This window comes from Pan troglodytes, chromosome 13 (assembly GCF_028858775.2).
Source record: "Pan troglodytes isolate AG18354 chromosome 13, NHGRI_mPanTro3-v2.0_pri, whole genome shotgun sequence".
NCBI lineage: Eukaryota > Metazoa > Chordata > Mammalia > Primates > Hominidae > Pan > Pan troglodytes.
In genome coordinates, this window is record NC_072411.2 from 114767239 (window position 1) to 114788545 (window position 21307).

At 38.9% G+C, this 21307-nt stretch overlaps 1 protein-coding gene across 6 annotated transcripts in view; it reads right to left on the bottom strand.

Moving 5' to 3' along the window:
* Window positions 1–13665, bottom strand: part of ERBB4 (erb-b2 receptor tyrosine kinase 4) — a 1163457-nt gene extending 1149792 nt beyond the window's left edge. For all 6 annotated transcript variants that reach the window (XM_001146866.7, XM_516067.8, XM_003309455.6 and 3 more), the window contains exon 1: window positions 12830–13665. In XM_001146866.7, the coding sequence (XP_001146866.3) occupies window positions 12830–12911 (82 nt within the window). In that variant the 5' untranslated portion in view covers window positions 12912–13665. The remainder of the gene's footprint in view (window positions 1–12829) is intronic.
* Window positions 13666–21307: the final 7642 nt, after the last annotated feature.

Below are 21307 nucleotides of genomic sequence, written 5' to 3' on the forward strand. Positions count from 1 at the left end.
CCACATTTCGACAAATGTTACACATCTGGTGAACATTTTCTCACACTAGTTAAACCTCATTAAGAAATGTCACTAAAGTTTACTCTGTTGGATAATACTTTTCCACAAAAATAAGGTTTTGAGTTTTGTTTGTTTGTTTTGTTTTAAGCAACTTCCTGATTATTACAGTGGATTCTATTCTGTTGGCTCATCTGGCAGGTGAATGACTACTTTTAGAATATGAAATTCTACCAGATTCAAATCACAAAATTATCATAAAATAATGGGATTTCTGACTGACTCACAAGTGGTAAAACTCTTGAATACCAAAAGTCCACTACATATGTCCTTGAAACAAAGCTATTATTGATATTTTGACATACAGGTATTTTATTTTCTGCAGATCTGGAACAATTGAAATATTTTTGGTTCTCCTTTTTCTTCATTAATAAATCTGCCTTCACAGAGCTCATCCTGCCAGTAAGAAATATGTTACTTATAGGAATTTATTTTTATATAGCCTATAAATATTGAGTGAAAGCTGTTAAACTGTGGGAGACAAACTTCATCTGTACCTCTCAAAGAGTGACTGAGTCAGTTTGTAGGAGTGAAATAGCATGTATCGGATCTAAATTTGCCAAACAAAATTAGCTACATGCCATTCTATTTGTCTTATCTTTTTCTCTGGCTCATGGTGTGCTAATTCTGGCCACAAGCAATACAGTAAGCACAGAAAAAAATAATGAATGCTCCTTTTACCAACAGTTGCATAAAATGTTTTGTCTACTTCAATTTATCTTGAAGCTTTTTATACTTTCAATTTTTATCCTGTATTTAGAAGAAAGAAAAGGGCCACTAAAGAATTATATCTGAATACCAATCACTTCAATTTCCATTAATTCCGAATACGTTTTTAAAGGTTTCAATATATCACCAGGGACAATGGGCTGCTAAATTTGAAGTTAACAACTGGGAAATATTATTAACTGTTTAGTTGATATTTTTTTAAAACTATTACTTGAAATACTAATCTTTTTATTGTTTCTTAAATTTGTTAACATATTAGTTAAAAATATTACCAAAGATCTACACTCTCTATTATTTTAACTGAAATGCATTGTTTCATTCATGGCTAGCAATGGTATCTATTCTAGTTAAAATTTTTAAAATGACATTAAAAGAATAGTTTAGGTAGGAAAACATTAGTGGATGTTAATTGTCTCCCCACCTATATTTATGAGTGTTAGCGCAACTGCTTTGCTAGTTGCACAGCTGTATTATCAGAGTAAACGTGTATTTGTAAACTGTATGGGAACTAAAAATTAGGAATAAAGCCATTTTCTTATTTTAAAGAATGGTCACATTTAACTTAGCCTGAGGGTAAAAGTCAAAAGTTGACTTTTATCCACTCTAAATAACAAATGATTAAAAATCCAGTGAGTCCAGTAAGCTATATTTCAAGGGGTAAGACCTTAATAATATAGCTCTTGTATATCCAAACTGGCAGGGTTCCTTTAAAGTACATCCAACCATTATAAACTACAGTACTGTGTAAGGGACAGTACTAAATAAACCATCTTAAAAACATAATGTCAAGAAAATAGATATATACCTGGATTAGGCATACTCATATTTAGAGAGAAAATATTCTAAAAATTATCTCTACATAGTACATTATTTCATCCAAAGATATACCCAGGTACTTTACAGTGTGATTTTACACTACGTAATATTAGGTTGGTGTAAAAGTAATTGTGATTTTTGCCACTACTTTTGCACCAACTTAATAATTTTCTTCCAGAGCAATGCATTCTTCCTCATTAATAATGGACACTAACTACATGCACTAGAAAAAAATTACAAAAAAAATGTATAATGACACCCAAAATTCACAGTTAATGGAAGAGCAATATTCCTAAAATGTGTAATTTTCAACCATAGGCAGACTTACCACAAAGTTTCTAAAACGGCTTCAGCTTCAGAACCCCTCTATTGTACTGGTACTTCACAAGACCCTGTACTTAATTTGTATTTCTATTTCAGTATTGTTTTTAAACAGGTTCCCCAAGTTGTACAAATGCAGATCCCCAAATCTTTTGTTTATTTATTTATTTAATTATTATTATACTTTAAGTTTTAGGGTACATGTGCACAATGTGCAGGTTAGTTACATATGTATACATGTGCCATGCTGGTGTGCTGCACCATTAACTTGTCATTTAGCATTAGGTATATCTCCTAATGCTATCCCTCCCCCCTCCCCTGACCCCACAACAGTCCCCAGAGTGTGATGTTCCCCTTCCTGTGTCCCTGTGTTCTCATTGTCCAGTTCCCATCTATGAGTGAGAACATGCGGTGTTTGGTTTTTTGTCCTTGCGATAGTTTACTGAGAATGATGATTTCCAAATCTTGCATACGCCCCTGATTCGAAGTTTTCTCAAGATAAGGCTTATATGGCAAAGAAAGAAATCTGAAGAATACAATGGAGGAGGGAAACTACAGAGTAACCTAAAGTAGAACTCCTTAACTGATAGATTTATTAGACAAGTTTCTTCATGTAGCTATAGGGAAAGCAAAAAGAGCTGCTGACCTGAAGGCACTAAGATCTGGCATGCTAAGCATCCCTTTCTTGCACAGTGGGCAGGTAGAGTGGAGAAACCATGCCTTTGAGAAGCATAACTAGCCTCTGCCGCCGTGAGAAAGGCATGCAAAAGGCTGAGAAGCAGAAGGCAGAGCCAGCTGGCTCTCAGGACAGGGCAGATACGTAACTGGACCAGACTAGTGCACCAGTTAGGCTTCACCATTACATACTACTTTATATCTCTAGTCCCTCATCTACAAAATAGGAGCATCTACAAAATAATCCCTGACTCAAACTTTCTTCTCATGGATTCTTAAAGTAAAAAAGGTCAGGAAAGTTCTAAAAGAACTTCAGGCAAAGTTTCTAATATCTCCATTCCCAATTTTCTCATTAATAGATTACTCGGCAGACTGTTAGGTAATTTTGAAAGTTACATTAACTCTTTTAGGCAAATATAAATTAAGGTACAATTAGTGCACCCTAGTGGCCTAGAAATGTTGACAGTTCTTTAGAATCTGGTAACCTGAAAAGAAATGTCTAGAAGTGCATTTTCCCTGGTAGACTCTGACTCTATAAATAATATAATTATTTCACCATTTTCAGAACATAGAGTGAATCATCTAAAAGAGCAACTAAGAGAATCCCCATCACCTCTCAGTTCAGTTATACTGCAAGTGCTTCCTTTATAGGATCCTTTTAAAATGGTAAGCATATGTCTAGTCGTCTATTTTAAGATACTGAGAAATCTTAGCTATAACAAAGTTGTATTATCACATATATCTAGGAATAGAAAATGCCAGATTCTATCTGGAACCCTTTTTCATGAAATATTTATTAACATTTATGTGGAGGCAAATATTCCTCCCAAGAGTCTGCAAAATCACTTAATAACATATTTTTGTATTGTGTTTTATTGGCCTCATCTATTCTTCTTTAAAGAAAGAAAAAGCTGGCATCTTGAGCTTCTTGTATTTCCTCTTCAGTTCCTAACATGGTCCTGAAATACACTGGTGGATCAGTACATGCTTATTGCTTAAATTGATTAAATGTTTAAATGGCAGATAAGTAAGAAATAGCAAAATAATAGCCATTAACATTAAAATACTGAAGTACAAAATATTTACATGTTTAAAAGTGGTATCCACATTCCACATATATTTAACTTGCCAAAAATAAAACCAACAGAAATTGCACCATATTATGGGTAGATTCTAAAAATGGGGATAGGGATGAATGATAGCGTCTTAGAAACACACCACTTGAAGAAATACCCTAGGAAGCTCAAGAAAGCAACTAAAGAAATTTGCAGGGTAAACATGCCCAATAGCTATTATTAAGAATTCTATAATTATGTTATTTGAACAGCTTACTTTTTGCACTATATGGTTTAATTACAAATAATAACCATTCATGAATGAGCTTAAAATTGTTCCTGCAAATGTATGCTATTCATTCATGTAAAAAAAATTTTTAAAGAGCTTATATGTATGTGGCACCACATTAGTCTCTGCAGAGTATAAAAACATTGGTACTTAAAAAGTCAAAACTATTGGTTGGTTTGATTAAATGCCAGATAAGTGATATTGATAAGGACTACTGGCTAGAGTAGCCAGTGAAGGAAGATGTAACAAAGACGTATAATTTAAAGTAAAACTTAAAAGATTCAAAAGTTTGGCCAAGTAAAAGCACCAAGTAAGCCACAAATTCCAGGAAAAGGGATCAGCAAAAGTAAGGACAATAAGCAAGGCATAGGCATGAGATATTGACTAGGTCAGTCTGGTTTTTAGACAGAGTACATGTTAACAGACTCTATGATGGATTTAAAAGGAAATTGAAGACAGTTTTAGCAGGCTTTGAACATTACAAGAGGGATCCATGAAAAGTTTCAGAATAAAAACTAAGATAATATTAGAAATGGTAATCTGACAGTGGCAGGAAAGAGATTTTAGAGGTTTGAGGACGTGGAAGAAGAAGAATACCCATAAAGAGGATCTTGCAATAACCCTGCCTGAGGTTTCTAAGGACCAGATGATGCTTATAAAAATCTTGGGGAGTAGCTTTTAACATACCTATGCAGTCAACTTTCCTTTAAAACAAACTTATTTAACTGCTGTGTTCTAGACAAAATTACCAGACAAAAGGAATTCCTGAAAATGAAAGTATGTGTATAAAAGAAATATTATCCTGTTGTATTTTTATTTGGTTTTCATAGGTCCCTATAGAAACCCATATTCTCACATTCTTTAAGCCTACAGAGAAGGACAGGAAATAATGACAAAGATTTCAGTAAGAGTTTGCCTAGAGCAAAATAGTCACTGCCACCCATGATCTCTATTAGGCATCCCCTCGATAGTGATGGGGACCCATCCTGAAATAGAAGACTGTGCCACTTATTGCTCAAGTCACAGCTATACTTGATATAGTCACAGAGCCTGGAGAATCTGTTGTCAATTATTTTCAGTCCTAACCAGCCATGAGATAACCCCAGCAGAGGAGAGAAAACAAGCACACGCATTTTTTGAAAGCAGGTTTATGATCCCCACTTGTATTCAAAAGATTAACACTTGGATATCCACCTATACTAGAAGCACATGGGACCAGGCGTAAGTAAAGGTCAGCAGAGCAGTAAAGATTTAGCAGGTGAAACCGATTGTTTACAAGTCTAATCTTTGTGGAAAATAAGAATGTTTATTGTACCATTCAGTTTCTTCTCTTTTAACACATTTAAACTATGTTCGAAATGAAATATATTATAAATCTTCAATCGGTCTTGAGTCCTTTTAGTTTAACTCTCAGGACTCAGAAACTGGATCTTGCATATTCCTATTGGTGTTTAGTACGCTTCAGTAACACCTACAATATTGGAAATAATGTGATTAATAGTAATGATCCTGTGTTACTTCTCATGGGAGAGGCTTGATGATATTGCACAGGAAGTTTCATGGTGTTTATGTTAATCTTTTACGGGGGTCCACTTTCATCTCCAATTTCTATCAGGAAATGACTCTTCTTGCCAAAACAAGTTTCAAACTTCCCTTCTTTCACATGGGCCCATGAGAACACTTATCATGCCCAAGACGGCTGAGGCACATGAGGGAACTCAGCTACAACCAGAGAGCATTAAGGTTAGGTCAAAAATATTGCAGTCAAAAGGCCCAGAGGTAGCATCTTACAGAAGCCAACTAGAGTGAGGCAAAGGTGCTATAGAAATAAATTTATAGTCAGTACTTAAAGCTTTGCTTATGCTCTTGCTCAAAGAATAGAACTATGTCTTAGTTAGGGCCATGATGAAAGAGGATAGCCCAACAAAGACCATAGAAATTATCATTTCATGTCATATCTTAGGTCCAAGGACAGGCCTAGATGAATCTGAAGTATTCTCATGGATTTCCTGGTTAAAGGTCTCCATCAACTAACTGGTGATGAGGAACCCACTGTTTATCCTTTACAATCCATCTTATTTCAGCATTCATAGTACTTATTTTAAAAATGAAAAAATAAGCATTTTCTGCTGATTGGACATCTTCATAAAGCCCAGGTTAAAAAAAAAAAAAAAAGAAAAGAAACTCTTAAAAGTGCTATTATATACAGATAGTACTGTGGGCTCCCGTGTGACTTTTAGGGAATTCAAGATTCTATGTCTCCATAGGCCTAACCAGGTAAAGAAATCCTCTTATAGAATGATGTCTTTAAAAAGTTGCTTTATTTCTTTACTCATGTGCCATAACTTATCAATGCAATCAATGATTACTCTCCAAATATAAATTAAAGATGATCATGAGGATCCCACTGTCTTTCTTTTAGAAAGAACTACACAATATGGTAATTAGGAGTGTGGATCCAATCCATTTGTCTTCATTTCAGTTTCTCAATTCTCTTTAATGCAACATAACCTTTTATTTGTTTCCTTATTTTTTTATGTGTCAGTGGTTTTTCAAATACTTCTATGTGTGCTACAGAAAATGATATTGGTGTCAGGAGCTGCCACTAGTTTATATTATCTAATTTCCTTGCGCTGTCAGTTTCCTTACCTAAAACATAAGATGACTGGATTACATCAGTGGTTTCTAGTGCCGGACTTCTATGACACCAGTGCAAGAGAGTAGAGGCAACAGTGAAAGGAAAGTGAGGGAATGTCAACGGCAGGGGCCTCAAAGCTGCCTCCTCCCTGCAGCTTAACTACACAGCTCTCTTTTTATTTTACCCTTTCAGCTGTTTTAGAAACTAGGGCTATGCCTATGACTTCACTTGGAACAACAACAACAAAAAAGAGGTCCACTTACAAAAATAATTAAAAACCAATAAATTTTTTTCTAAAAAGTCTAAACTTTCCATTTCTAATTAATTGAATTATTAAAAACATTCAAGATGTTAATAGCTTAGGCATGACTTTTAGCTACACTAATAAAGGTAAGGCGATTGAGACAGAAGCAAGTAGTCTAATCCCAGATCACATAACAAATGATTGTATGACCAGAATCCAAACCTCCTAACTTTTAGTGCTTTATTCGCTAGCATCACACAATAGCAAGGCTGTTGCTGTACTACCCACAGCTAAGGCATGCACTATTCCTATTAAAGTCTATGTGGCTGCTGCCCCCTGGAGTTGTGCAAAGTGACAGGCCTGCAGAACAATTCAAAATGGAAATAACTCTAAAACAATTATTACATGCTACATAGCCTCTTTAGAATTAGTTAACAAAACATCCACATATTTCAACTCCATATTGTAAAAGGGACAGCTTTCCTCTCTTGAAAAGTTTGTATAAATATAAAGCACTAGTTTAAGTATCAAATGTGAAAACAAGGAAGTGGCCTTAAATCTTGATTACAGAATTGGAAAATATGGCAATTTTTTAATAAATATTTCAGAATAACCAACAACTCAGAAAAAATAAAAGAGACCATAGAACAATTCTGAAAATAATATTTTGGGGAAATTGCCCTCAAATACAAATGCCTTTGAGTTAATAACCTCTTTATTTCATTAGACAGGTACTCTTTTGATAGAGACAGTTTGCTAGAAAGTTTACATTATGTTTCTTAATATAGGTATACATGTTTTTGATTACATGTGCAATTTAGATTACATCTATAAAAACAATTTACTGGAATGTATCTCAATATCAAAGACTTTAAAGTTATTTTCATAAAACTGTACAGTGCAGAAATAGTGCATTATATGCATTTCTCTCCCAGGCAGAGAAGCCATGTCACAAAGAGATGCAGTGAGTTGCTGAAGGTATTAAGAAACTCGAGAACTGTCCCTGCAAGGTAGAAATCCTGATTTAAACAATGTGACTATGTCCCATGTCCCATTTAACCACAAAATAGGCAATTAAAGTCTCGCTCAAATTATGTTGAAGACATACAGTTTCAGGAAACATTGACCTACAATTTTTTCATAAAAAGGGGTTATTTTTCATTATAAACTGAAAACTCCAGTCAATAGCTGTATTAGAAACCATAAAAAGTAAGGTTTTAACTCTGACTGCCAATATTTATAATACTTCAGAAAATGAGTATTAGATAAAACATGTAATTTGGTTCCATATGGTGAAATGTAACATAATAGAGCATCTCTAAAATGATATAACCTGGAGAAAAGTTGTTAATATGATTAAATTCTACCCTGCACAGGATACTCAGTAGATCACTGTAAAAGATAACAGTGGAATATGCTTGGTGATTAATTTCTGTAGAACAGATGTAGGCTTGAACCTCTAAAAACTAATTTCAGTACAAATATTAGCATCTCAACAAAGCAGTATCTCTCAAAACTGGTAAAATTAAACAGAGCAAGTACCAACAAGTTTGTAGGTATCAGAAAATCCGTTTTGATCATTTATTTCATTTATGTTTTAGGCACTTACAAACTATACATGGATATCCAACAGTAGCAGAACACTATAATATAAAGCCAAAACTTATGGCTATTTTTAAGAACATGTTAACTTTTCCTAATAACCAGCTTGATATAATACAAAAATAACACCGCTTTAAAGCATTGCAATGTTTAAGCCATCCTAATTCAATTTATTGTCTAAAATATGTGCTGTGCATAGCCATTAATCTCAAGGTGGCTCTAATCAAGCTTCCAAGAGTACTTAGAAAGAGCACAATTCATTGCCTCACTAGCATTTTTTAAATAGCAGTGGTCCACCTTCCTTCCTTGGTCAAGAGGGGAAAAGAAAGAAAGAAAAAGGGTAAGAGGGACTTCTCTGTGGAAAGGTTTGGCCTTGGAGTCAAGGCTTTTAAGATGTGCCAGTGATCTTGGATCGATGCCTTTTTATTTTCTTTCAGGAATAAATCTGAGCAATGGAATGGCTTGTGATTGTCTGGCCAACCAGCCATATCGGATTTATCAGAAAGAATGAAAACTGGCTCAGAGGACTCCTGCAGTGGCTGAGTGGCAGGTTACTGGGAAAGACACAAACAAAAACAATATACTTAGTGGCAGAAGGGAAAATATATATTAACACATGTAAACTCAATAAATACTAAGATGTAAAGAGAGAATCTATAGTAACAGAAAGGGTGAATGCATAAGACAGATGATAAATAGTACTTCTATTTAAAAACCAAAGGGATGAAAGCTCATGAATACTAAATATTTGAATCCACTTTGAGGAGGAAATATGATTTTCCATCAAATAAATGCAAACTCTAAAAATCAGCCAATGCAAACTTACTGTGTTCAGGTTAGAATAAAAAATGCATAAATCTTCCACAAAGTTCATGCTCTGATAAATATTCTAATGTAATTTCTTAATTAAGACACATTTCCAGTTACTAAATGAAAATATATATATAAAGCAGTAAGTGCCTTGATTTTCAACAAAATTTCACTTTCTATGCATACATGATTAAAATAAATAAAAGCAGTTGAGTTTAAGAGCAAAAAAAAAGGAATACTGATATAACTGGAGTCATTTCATCACAACAGAACAGTTATAGTATTTCCAAGCGATTTGCAGTTATACTAATAGATATTAATTTATTTAGACATATTGTGAAGAAAAAAATAACACCTTCTTCTAAAAAGCCCCCTTATATATATATATATATGAGAATTTCAAATTAAAAAGAAAACATTGTACCGATAGATGTGCTTACAGTAAACACTTGTAAGAAAGAGAATTGATGCTTTCTTGAAAATATATTTAACACGTTTTTCACCACTTAACTTTTATTAACATTTTTCTTCTCAAATGAAAAATAACCCCACGATTTTGGAGATATAATGATGTATCTTAAATATGTACGAAAGCTATATGTACTTTTATAGAATGAAAAGCAAGACTGAGTTACCTGCAAAAAAGAAATGGGAACTGAACTTGTTCATCGTTTATCTACTAAGGTATATAAGAGTACCACCTCAATGCTACTATACATTTTCTTCAATACAAAGGCAATATTGATAATTTTCCATTATACAAGGAAGACGAATTTTAGAATCATTCCTTTGGTTAGCAAAGGCTTTATAATTGCCATATAAAGAGACTTTGGCTATATCTAGATACAATATATCTAAATAAAATGCATAATTGAAAATGAGACAAAGTCCTTTAGAATTTCTAAAAAACATCCTCTCTAATGCTGAATTTTTTCCATGCAAAAGAAAAAAGAGGTTCTCTTCTGTTACAATTAAGAAATATCTTAAAGATCTATACAACAGCATCCCCCGCCCTATATTTTTATTCTGTTCACATAGAGCAGTAAATAAGGTGCATTCCTTCTGCTTAAGAAATTAGCATTTCAAAAATATGCCACTTTCCCCTGAACTCCAAGCGTGTCTAATAATGCGAGAAGCAGATTGTCTTCCCTCGTTTCCTTAATTTGTTTCATCTAAAAGCAATTCACTCAACATCTTGTCGCCCTCTGGCAGCTTAGTTTACTTATCCGCACTTAATTTCTCATTTGGACCAAAACAAACTCCTCCAAACTGCTACTGACTGCTAACCGCGAGAGGGGAGACGCGCAATATGTATTTAGTTGGGAACACACAGCCACACACATACATAGGCACAAACACACACAGCCTCACTCATACCCCAGACAGTAACTTGTTTTTATAATAGCACTGCATTAAAACCAGCTGAACTTTCCCTGCCAGGTGCGGCGGGGTGGGGGTGGGGGAGGATGAAAAACGAAGTCCCCCGGGGCATTTACAGTTTCCAATGGATCACCTTAGTATGCGTGTTGCAATTATACCAGGGATGCACCCGAGAGCTTTTCTTTGTGCGGCCCTTTCATCTGGATCACTTTGTGTTTTGAACAAGTGAGGCTCGCCTTTGTGCCCCCAGAATTTCAAGTACAGAGTCACACACGGAACAACAATGGCACGCTAATCCTCGCGCTCTAAATGGGCTCACTTGTGGGTCTGACAATTCGCCCAGGGAAACGAGAAGAGACGAAGCGAGGGCGCGAGCTAGTGTCGCCTGAGACGAGGAAGAGGACAGCTGCAGAACTAATTTGGATTACATTCCTTGCAGAAATTCTGAAAAGGGCTTTTCGGCATAGCTCAACTCGGAGCCACACAGTTAATACCAAATTGCTGCGGACTCGGAGCGGGGTCCCCCAGTGGCAGAGGCTGAACCAGACAGCCCCCAGTAGGTCGCCTCGTAGAAATTCCTCTCGGCTAAGCCTGCATGTCGGTCGCCAATGCCTTTGAATGGGTCAATGTGCATAATCAACCCATTGAGGGAAAATATGAAGGGACTCGAAGTGGGGAGGGAGATAAAAAGAGATGTATCTAAGAGGCCGCTTGGAATGTCAAGTCCGTGTTGGTGTGATTCCGGAGGTGGCTGGAGCGCGGGACCTGGTATGCGTGAAGAATTTCGGAGTAATTGGGAGGGTGCAAACGGCCAGCACAAACGCCTCACATGTGCCATTCGAAGGTCATTTTGAAAGGCTCGATAATTGTAACTTGTTATTTACTAGGCAAAGGAGGCGGCGGCGGCGGCGGCGGGGGCGGAGCGGGAAAACTACAGCTCGCCGTTTTCTTGGTGAGGTCAGAAGGACACCCTCCGGGGGCCTAAAGCGCTCCCTATAGCCACTCCCGGGGGCTTTATCACCTCAAGCTACTTCCCACGCTCCAGTCACCATCCCTGGATGGTTTCGGAAATCTCTCTGGCTCTCCAAAAGGCATCCCTTGGCCACGTCAAGACACCGGTCCTCCTCAGACCTCTCCCGTCCCACTTTCATCCCCAGGAAACTCTAGTGTCAGAAACTTTGAGCTCCATTGCACTGCAGGTGCTGTCATTAGTCCTGCAAGCCGTGGCGGGCCAGCCCCGCCGCGCTGCCTCTCGGGGTCAATTAGCCCTTTGCCTGCCCAGGTAGCTGGGGCTCGAGCTCTCCAGCAAGCAGTGGCCGCGCACCCATCGCCGCTGCCGCTTTCGCCTCGGGTGGATCCAGTGACCCGCAGGCTCGGCAGCCTGGCCGGGCAGTAAACAGACAAGTTTGAAGGACTCCGGCCAATAGCAAGTTGAACTACAGGAAGAACTCTTCCCGGAGCCAAACACGACAACCGACGGGAAGGCCGGGCTTCTGGCTCAAGTGTGCCAAGCCTTTTTTTTTTTTTTAAGAGGTCAGGCAGGCGAGTAAGCGCCCCTCAAGTCAATGGGGAGAGGGCTCCGGGAAGCCGGCGGAAGAGGCCCAGAACTCCGGGCCCCGGACCGAGGCGCGCCCGCCTGCTGCACTCCGGCTGCCCGGGCTGGGCGCGAGTTGCGTCTGACCCCACAAGGCTCGGGCGACTGGGGGCGCAGCGGTCGCCAGCAGCACACACAGGTGCAAAGCCCGGTTCTCTGAGCGCCGCTCTCCACCGCCCTTCGGGCTCGGCTCGGGAGAGGCCCAGCCAGCACCGCCCCAGGACCGCGGCCCCGGCGGTGCGGGTTCTTTCCTCGGGGACCCGACAGGGACAGAAGAGTCTCCTCTGACTGGGGATTTGGGTCTCCCATGTCCCGAACAACAGGCGCCACCAGAAGGGATCCCGCTTAGGCTCCCACACAAAACGCTCGGGAAAGAAAAGCAGGGGGTTAAGGAGAGAAAAGAGGGACTCAGAGTGATTTTTCACGATAAATAAAGCACACGCACACATACTGGGTAAGTTTCAAATGGAAAGAGGGGCGACCGAAAGCCCAGGGAAGAGGCCCCGGTCAAGCGGTCCCTCCACGCCTCCCGGGATGGGTGAAGAGGGCAGGGGAGCCACTCGAGGCAGCCCCGCCGGCGGCTGCAGGTTCGGCGACCGGAGTGCCAGAAGGAACCCACCTGACTGAGAATCGCTGGGCTGGACGGTCCCCGCCGCCACGAGAAGGCTCACCCAGACCCAAAGTCCTGTCGCCGGCTTCATTTTTTGGAAGTCTCAGATCCCGTGCTGACAATTACATGTCCAAATGGCATATCCCCCTTTCGGGCACGCGGAGGAGATCCCCCAGCCGGGCGCGCGTGGGGGTGCGAGGGGGGCGGGCGCGGCGCGCGCGGTGTGGCGACTCCCAGGGCGGGCGACCGAGTCCGCGCCCGCGGGTCCAGGGCCGGGGCCCGAGGAGGGGGCGAGTGTGAGCGCGTGTGTGCGCGTGTGGGAGTGTGCTCGGTGTGTGCGCTTGGCGCTCTGGGCCGGACTGTGCAGCTATTTCCCCGCGTGAGCCTTCGCTTGCTCGCTCCCTCCTCACTTTCTCTCTCTCTCACTGGTTGGTCAACAATAAAAAAGGAAGGGGGGCGAAAGGTTTCCAAAAAAAGTTGATTGCAAAGAGGCGGTAGGTTTCCGGCCTCTCCCCGCAGCCGGGCTATGTTCTGCTCCTTCTTCAGTTTCCTTGCACCTCCAGTCCAAATCGGGAGGGGAGCGGGGCGGGGGGAGCTTCTCGCTTCTCCCCGGATCCCGTCCTTCTTTTTCCTGTCAGCTTTCCTCACACTTGTCCGGCGGCTGCAGTAATTAAAGCTCCGAGCGTCATTTCCAGCGCTCCGCGGTCTCCAGCTGCAGCCCACAGAGAAATTAATAAGACGCCAGGAAAAAAAAAAAAAAAAGGTGCGGGGGGCGGTGGGAATAAAACAACCCTCCACGCAACCAGGCCGGCTCTGCTCAGCCGCGCAAACCCCGCCCATGCTCTGACCCAACTAGCCACGCCCTTCCCCCCCCCCACCAAAGGGAAATCTTATTGGCTCAGCCACTCCCCAAAATCCTGGGCCTCCGGAGTTGGGAAAACACCTGTCAGGGAAAGGGAGCCTCTTGGTGGGGGCAGGGGAAGCTGGATTTAAAGGGCTCACCGAAGCCATGCACTGAAGCACTCGTCTTCCCTCCCTGGCAGAGGCCTGGGACAGCTGGCCTGCTGAGTGGACGGACCATCGGAGGGCCGCTTACGGAAATTTTTTTTTTTTTTAAACAAGAAAGTCAGCATTTTCTCCGTTGCCCCACGGTGCTCATCTACAGACAAGACTTTCCCTAGAAATAAAAGAAAAGTCAATGTTGCTTTCAGCAAAAAGCCTCCGCCCGCAGCACTCTGCCACTCATGGTCCACAATTAGAAAGTACTTTAAAAGTGTGTACAGCAAGTAACTGGTAGCCCCTGAGGATTAGGTAGTGGTAGGGGTATAATCACCGCCCCGCCTCCCGCCCCCAGTTATGCCATCTCTCCGATTACTCCCACATTTCTAAACTGACCAACATTGAGCCAAACTAAACTTTCACATTTATAAAGGCATATCCTTTGATTTTTAGATTTTATGTTTTTTTTTCACCTTTGGAGTTCATTCTTATTAAGCAGATTCTAGTCCAAAGCCACTGATTTGATCTTAAAGGGCTAGAAATTGTCCCCAGCCTGAAAGAATTTAAGGAGGCCACATCAGAACATAATTAACCTTAAATGATTCTGTTTATTCTACAGTAGACCCAGCTTTAGGCCCCTTCCTTGTCCTCACTCTGCACATTCATGGTCCCTAATCCGGAGGTCATTGCTAGTTACGAAAGTCTCTGACCTTTTCTGAATCTAAAATATTCTGGGACTGGGTCATTTCAATGTACATATTCCTTGCCTTTTACAGCTCTGAAACCGCACCCTGGCAAGGGCCAGAATCTGCTGGGGGTAGTTATTGGTTTGCTATTTGTACAGGCATTCTATGTATGAATCACTTTCCTTTTTTGGTTTTTCTAGAAGCAGCAAATATATAAATAAAAAGTATCAGGGGAGCTTAAAAATCAAACCACCCTGCCTTTCATTTGAGACCTTGATCTCCATTTCCCACTCTCTTATCTATAGCCCCATCCCTTAAGAATTTCCATGGAGCTGAGAACAGATAGGAGGTACAGATGCCTGAAGCCTGAAGCTTTCCCTTTCTTAGACCCACAGCAAATAACAGGCTCCATGAAGACGCCAAACAAGCTGAGCGTGCGGTTTTACCAGAAGCAGCCTAGGGCAGGGAGGAACTAAGCCTAGAGCAGATGACGGAGACTTGACCAGAATGGTACTGATTGCAGCAAAACTGTGCACACTGCTCTTTGGGATTATCTTTGTTTTCTTTTCTTTTCTTTTATTACTCTTTCTCTCTGTTTTCTCTTCTTTCATTCAATCTCTTCTCATTCCCCTTGTCTTAAATCCTTTTGAAATTCTCAGGCACCTCTCTTCCATAAAAGCTACTTCTTTTCAAAACTTACTTTCTGTCCCTAGAATGACAATTTAAATGAGAAAAACATCTTGCTTTTGTAAAAGTTTAAGTCTCTGTAGTAAAAAAAAAAAAGAAAGTCTGGTTTCTGATGGCAATTATGTTGCACGAAGTGAAGGAATGGGCCAGGTGTGGTGGCTCATGCTTGTAATTCTAGCATTTTGGGAGGCTGAAGTGGGAGGATCCCTTGAGGCCGGAAGTTCCAGACCAACCTGGGTAACATAGTGAGACCTCATCTCTACCTTTTTTTTTTTTTTTTTAATGAGCTGGGTATGGTGGTGCACACCTGTAGTCTTAGCTATTGGGAGGCTGAGATGGGATAGAATTGCTTGAGCCCAGGAGTTAGTAGTTACAGTGAGCTATGATCATGCCACTGCACTCCAACCTGGGAGATAGAGCAAGACCCTGTCTCTAAAAAAAAAAAAAAAAAAAAAGAAAAAAGAAAAAAAGAAAAAGAAAAAGACAAAGTGAATAAATGAGTTGCATATTTTCGCTTAAATTGTAGGGCAAAAACTTCATGGCCTGAATATTTTGGATTTTTTTATAGTTGTGCCAATTATGTTAGTTTTTGTTCCCCTGTCAATTTTATAGCTTTTCTATAACAGAATATCTTCTATATGCCCTGCTCTCACCCATATCTTCTAGAATAATTCTTGACAAAGGAGGATTTTCCATTAATATTCATTGGTTTAAAAAAACACTTAGTATATATTTTTGTGGATATTAAACAGCCCATACAAGGATTCACCTATTACATTACCCAACATACCCACAGTTTCCCTCTAATTCTGTTTGTTCTGCCTTGATCCCCATTTTACTCATTCTAACATTGAAACAACAATTTTAAATATGTGGCCACAGATGGGTATCTGAACAGCAGCCTATAAAATGATTTGACATCAAAGCTTTTGCCAAAAAAAGCATGATATATTTGATGGTCCCTTGTCTACCCAATCAGATTCCAGCTCAGATAATTTGAAATGTAGACAGGAAGGTAGTACCCTGTATGGGCAAGCCAAAGGATGAGAAAGAAGCCATGAGCTCAAGTCAAGAATCAGTTATTTCAGTGTCTACCCTCATTTGCTTCCCATCTCATCTAACTCATTATAAGAAACAAATACCAGAGTAGGGAATATTTACTAGCTGATGTAGAAAGGACATGATACTTGGATTGTTAGAGGCCAAGATGAATCTCTGTATTTCTTTACTTTTCCATATAGCTTGATAATAAATCCCTATTAGGGGACCTAACTAGAATGTGTTGCTGTTACTCAGAACCTGCATAAAAATTATGTGGGTAACACAATGTGTTACTTAGCAAGCCACGGATGAATACCTGGAATTACCTGCTGAGTGCCCATTTTCCAGAAACAGCCCTTTCCTCAGTTCTACATGTTTAACTTGGATCTACCTCCATGCTACAACAACTCCCACTCCCTGGCTCTAAGTTGGATCACTCAAAACACCAAGTTGAACCAAGTAAAATGCCTTGCTCACTGTTAATTGGATGGGACTTCCACTGAGTCCTCTATCTGGCAGTTTTTGTGAATGAAATAAAGAGTTTATATCCAGTCTTTCATGGATAGCTTTTGAGATCTAAAACTCCACATCTAGTTTTTCTTTCCTTCTATATAGGAATAACCAGGCCGTGGTAAGAATGAAGCTACTGTTTGAAAGAATCAAAATCTCAGATGGATCTGGAGAATATTCAAGCTCTTCCTGTGGGTTAGTTGTTCATGTCCCCTTTTGCCTTAAGCTAGTTCAATTTTCATTGTTGTTACCTGAAACTAGAACAGTGTGAAATGGGACTAGAACTTCTCCAACTTGAGAGAGATCATAGAGGTCATTATGCCCTTGAGAACAATATCTTGCTATGGCCCATATTCTTTTGTTTTCCTTCCAGATCTCTCACACTTTCCCTTGGTTGAAGCTGTAACCCCAATATAGAGATGGCTTTGTCCTGTGATGCTTTTTCATATCCCCTTCTCCTCTTCATTTCTTCCATTATTAACAGAATTCAAGGAGAGTCTTGACATAATGAGTGACAGAATGCTGCTGTTTGGAGAAAGGAACACATTGAACTCAGAATTCAGTGTAAAATTATTACACATCCCTGACTTTGTCCCAGAGTCTTATAGTTCATTCCAATCTTCAGCTTGTTTCTAAGACTTCCCTAAAGGTCATATTAGAGCTTGCTGCTGTAAATATTTTGCGATCGGCCATAAATATCAATTTGGGACAAATGTCAAGTAAGAAAAGAAAACAAGACTCTATTACAAATCAGTTATCTTCTCAACATTTAAAAATATATAATTATAATTTCACTTCTTGTGCCTTATCTTCCTCCTCATCTTTCTAAGTCATCTTGTGATCATGAGCAATTCAATTCATATACCTGTGCCCATTTCCTCACCTTTAAAGGAAGGGCTTGTTACATCCCAAATCTAATACTTTATGACTCTCTGATTTACTCTTCACCTACTAAGTGCTTGTCAAAATTCCCATATACTTTAATTTTCTCTTACATTCCTTCTTCTTTACTCCCACTCACCCCCACACACATCTTCATCTGGGACACCAGATGAACACACCTTAAACTATCATTCTTAGCTCAGGCTGCTATATCAAATACCATTGACTGGGTGGCTTAAACAGCAAACATTTATTTCTCACAATTCTGGAGGCTGAGAAGTCCAAGATCAAGTTGCTAGCTGATTTGGTTCCTGGAGAGGACCCTCTTCTCGTTTGCAGATGGGCTCCTTCTTGCTATATCTTCACATGGCAGAGAGAGCCAGAGAGAGAGAGAGAGAGAATGAGATTCACTCCCCTGTTTCTTCTTTGTTTAAGATCACTAATCTGATTGATGAAGGTTCCACCCTCATGATATAATTAGCCAAAACCCTATGTCCAAATACTATCAGATGGAGGATTAGGACTTCAAGATGTGAATTTGGGGATACACAAATATTCAGTTCATAGCAAGGCCTTAGGAAAATGTGCAGATAAGCTCACTTCTGTATTACTGAGAATTGATCAACAATTGGGCTCTTTACCACTCTTTCAGCCAAGGAGAAACTGGTAAATACCAACCAGGCTCGGCATTATGATAATCAAGCAGATGACAGACACAGTGGTGGTAGATTTTGCTTGTTATTAATAGTTTGTTGACCTAGCATTTGAAATAACACCTTTCCTCTTAACCCTCTGACTTCTGGAATTCTCTGATATTTTGGTGACATTCAATGTTTCAAGGCCAAAAACAACCACTGAAAAATTCAAATATGTTTTAAATGCACAAATACAGGTTAACTTAAAAAATCCTTTTGTTGCCTTAATTTAATATTCAAGGAGGATGTTCCCAAGATTATTTTACCTTTGGTTAGTAAGCGTTGTTTTCCTTCTATGTGCATGATTAAGCTTTAATTTTTTAAGTGCTAAGGAGGAGTGACTGAACATAAATCAATCAAATCTGTTTTGCTTTTATGTCCGTTTACCAATGCCTGTCCAAGTTCTTATGGACATTTTTGATTTGTGGTTGAAACTATAAAACAATTTAAGACGTGTGGAAAGAGTAATGTTTTCCAAAAAGATTATGCAGAAAGATTTTTCTAGTAAAATATTTTTCTGTTGTGTATCTGTTTTATATATTTTCTCAAAACCAAGATATTGTGATCCATGTAGCTTTTTGTACTGCTATGTAAGCTTAAAGAGAAAGAAAACCTCCAATAGCAGTTGCCAATTAAAAACTAGAAAGAAAAGAGACATTTCTCCTTTTTGCTTTTCTGTATATTTAAAACTAAGTGACACAGGAGGTTACTTACTGAGGCTATGAGAGTTGAGGTTACTTTTTAAGGTCTGGCCTGAAATCCATAACAAGATAAAGTTTACTAGTTTCTTTCTCAGGTAACATCTTATGTTCCACTTCTTTCCTTTTATATTCTTAACTCTGCAAAGGGTCTAATCATGTTATAATTAATACATTAATTGATCAAAAGAGTCTAAAATTAAATTTACTATGCACCTTAAAATGGATGTTATTTTGACTAGGGTCAGAAAGAGCTCTTAGAATTTTTCTTGAACTCCTGCCAAATTGTCAACCAAGGTAATCCTTTAGAAACCATGTATTTTCTTCTCAGGTTCACATAGGAATGGATGAATCTTCGAAGTTTCAGAAAAAGGATTCTAAGAGTTCAGAAAGTATCCTAAACTTGTCAAGTCCTTTTCTTTTCACATTTTAATTGTCTCTTTCCTCCTTGCCTGATCAATTACCTCTTAGTAAAATCCAGTTCTCTTTTCTTTGCTGCAGTTCTCCAATTTTGTTGGCATCTACCCTTATCAAGCCTCTCCTTGTCCCTGAAAAATCTGTCATGAGGCCCAAGACATCTGGAAGATTCTCTTCTTGGTCCTGGCCCCAAGTAAATCACAATTTTCTGCATTCCAGGGTTATACACTTCAGCGAATATTTCATGTTCTAAAACATTTCATACTGCAATTCACCAGGGGAGAGGGCCCAGAAGAAAAGCTGCCAGAATTATTAAAACTCACAAAGCAATATAAGATAATTTTTTAAAGTCAGAAGTTAAACTGATTATGTTTGATAAGAGAGAAAACACTAATAATAAATGATGTGTGGAGGTATTTATGTATTTTCTTCAGAAGGATAGTTATTAATTTATGTTGATAGGCTGATACATGTTTTCCCTTTTGACTTGTCATAAAGGTCCATAGGACTAGAAAAACAAACACTGGTTGGCATATCTTTTCTCTGATGTTGTATTAGTCTGCTTTCACACTGCTATAAATAACTGCCCAAGACTGGGTAATTTATAAAGGAAAGAGGTTTAATTGACTCACAGTTCTACAGGGCTGGGAAGACCTCAGGAAACTTAACAATCATGGTGGAAGGGGAAACAAACACGTCCTGCTTCACATGGCAGCAGCAGAGAGAAGTGCAGAGTGAAGGCAGGGAAAAGCCCCTTATAAAACCATCAGATCTCGTGAGAACTCACTCACTATCACAAGAACAGCATAGAGGTAACTGTCCCCATGATTCAATTACCTCCCACCAGGTCCTCCCATGACAGATGGGGATTGTGGGAACTACAATTCAAGATGAGATTTGGGTGGAGACACAGCTAAACCATATCAGATGTCATAGATTATCATTTAGGAAATCCATCCATGACTATAGTTTGATTCACATTCAGCTTTGAATATTTAAATTGCTAATACAACAAATATTTTAGTAATGTGCTACTCTATCAAAGCAATATGGCAATGAAAGATACAAATATCCCAAAACCTGAAAATACTTTTATTAGGAGAGGGAAAGGCCAGGCTGGGCAATATTTTGAATATGAGGTAAGAATATCTACATTTACAAAAATAATTTTAGTAAGGAAAAAAGTCTAAAGCTATATAAAATTAAATACTTTTTTGCTCAATTAACGAGCTATAATTGGGACCATTTATTAAACAATTTTTAAGTAATACTTTCTCAAATACCAAGTCTATTTAAAATCATTGTACCAATAGTAGGTAAGGCCATTTTATGTACTGGTCATTTCTGGTGTTCTGTGATGAGCCTAACTTACTTTTAAGATAAACCCAATTTATAAACAATTGATATTGCTTTGTGTAATTGTGGCGTGAAGAAACCTTCCACTAGATCTTTTTTTGTTATATTTATCTACACTGTATAAAGTATTGCCATTAACAAACTTGTGACTTTTATGTATATTTTTAAGAAAATTATATTATCAGGTTTTATTACAATGTAAGTTATTAATAGTTATCATAGTAATACATGCATACTGACTTCACATTCTTTCTATGTAGTCACTTTGGGTAAACACTGATAGAGAAAGAAAAATGTTCCTTGTCTAATCAAATACTGGAAGAAAAGAAAACAATTGCAATAATGTATTATTTATTAGAATGGGAGAGTAGGAGAGGTCCGCTTTATGGAGTTTAATGTGACTTTGCTAAATGAATACTTATAGGCAAATGGAATTACTAATTGTCTGACCGAGTTTACTTATCATTCCATTTAGTAACTTCCCAGTGCATTGGAGAAGATGTTATGTATGATACT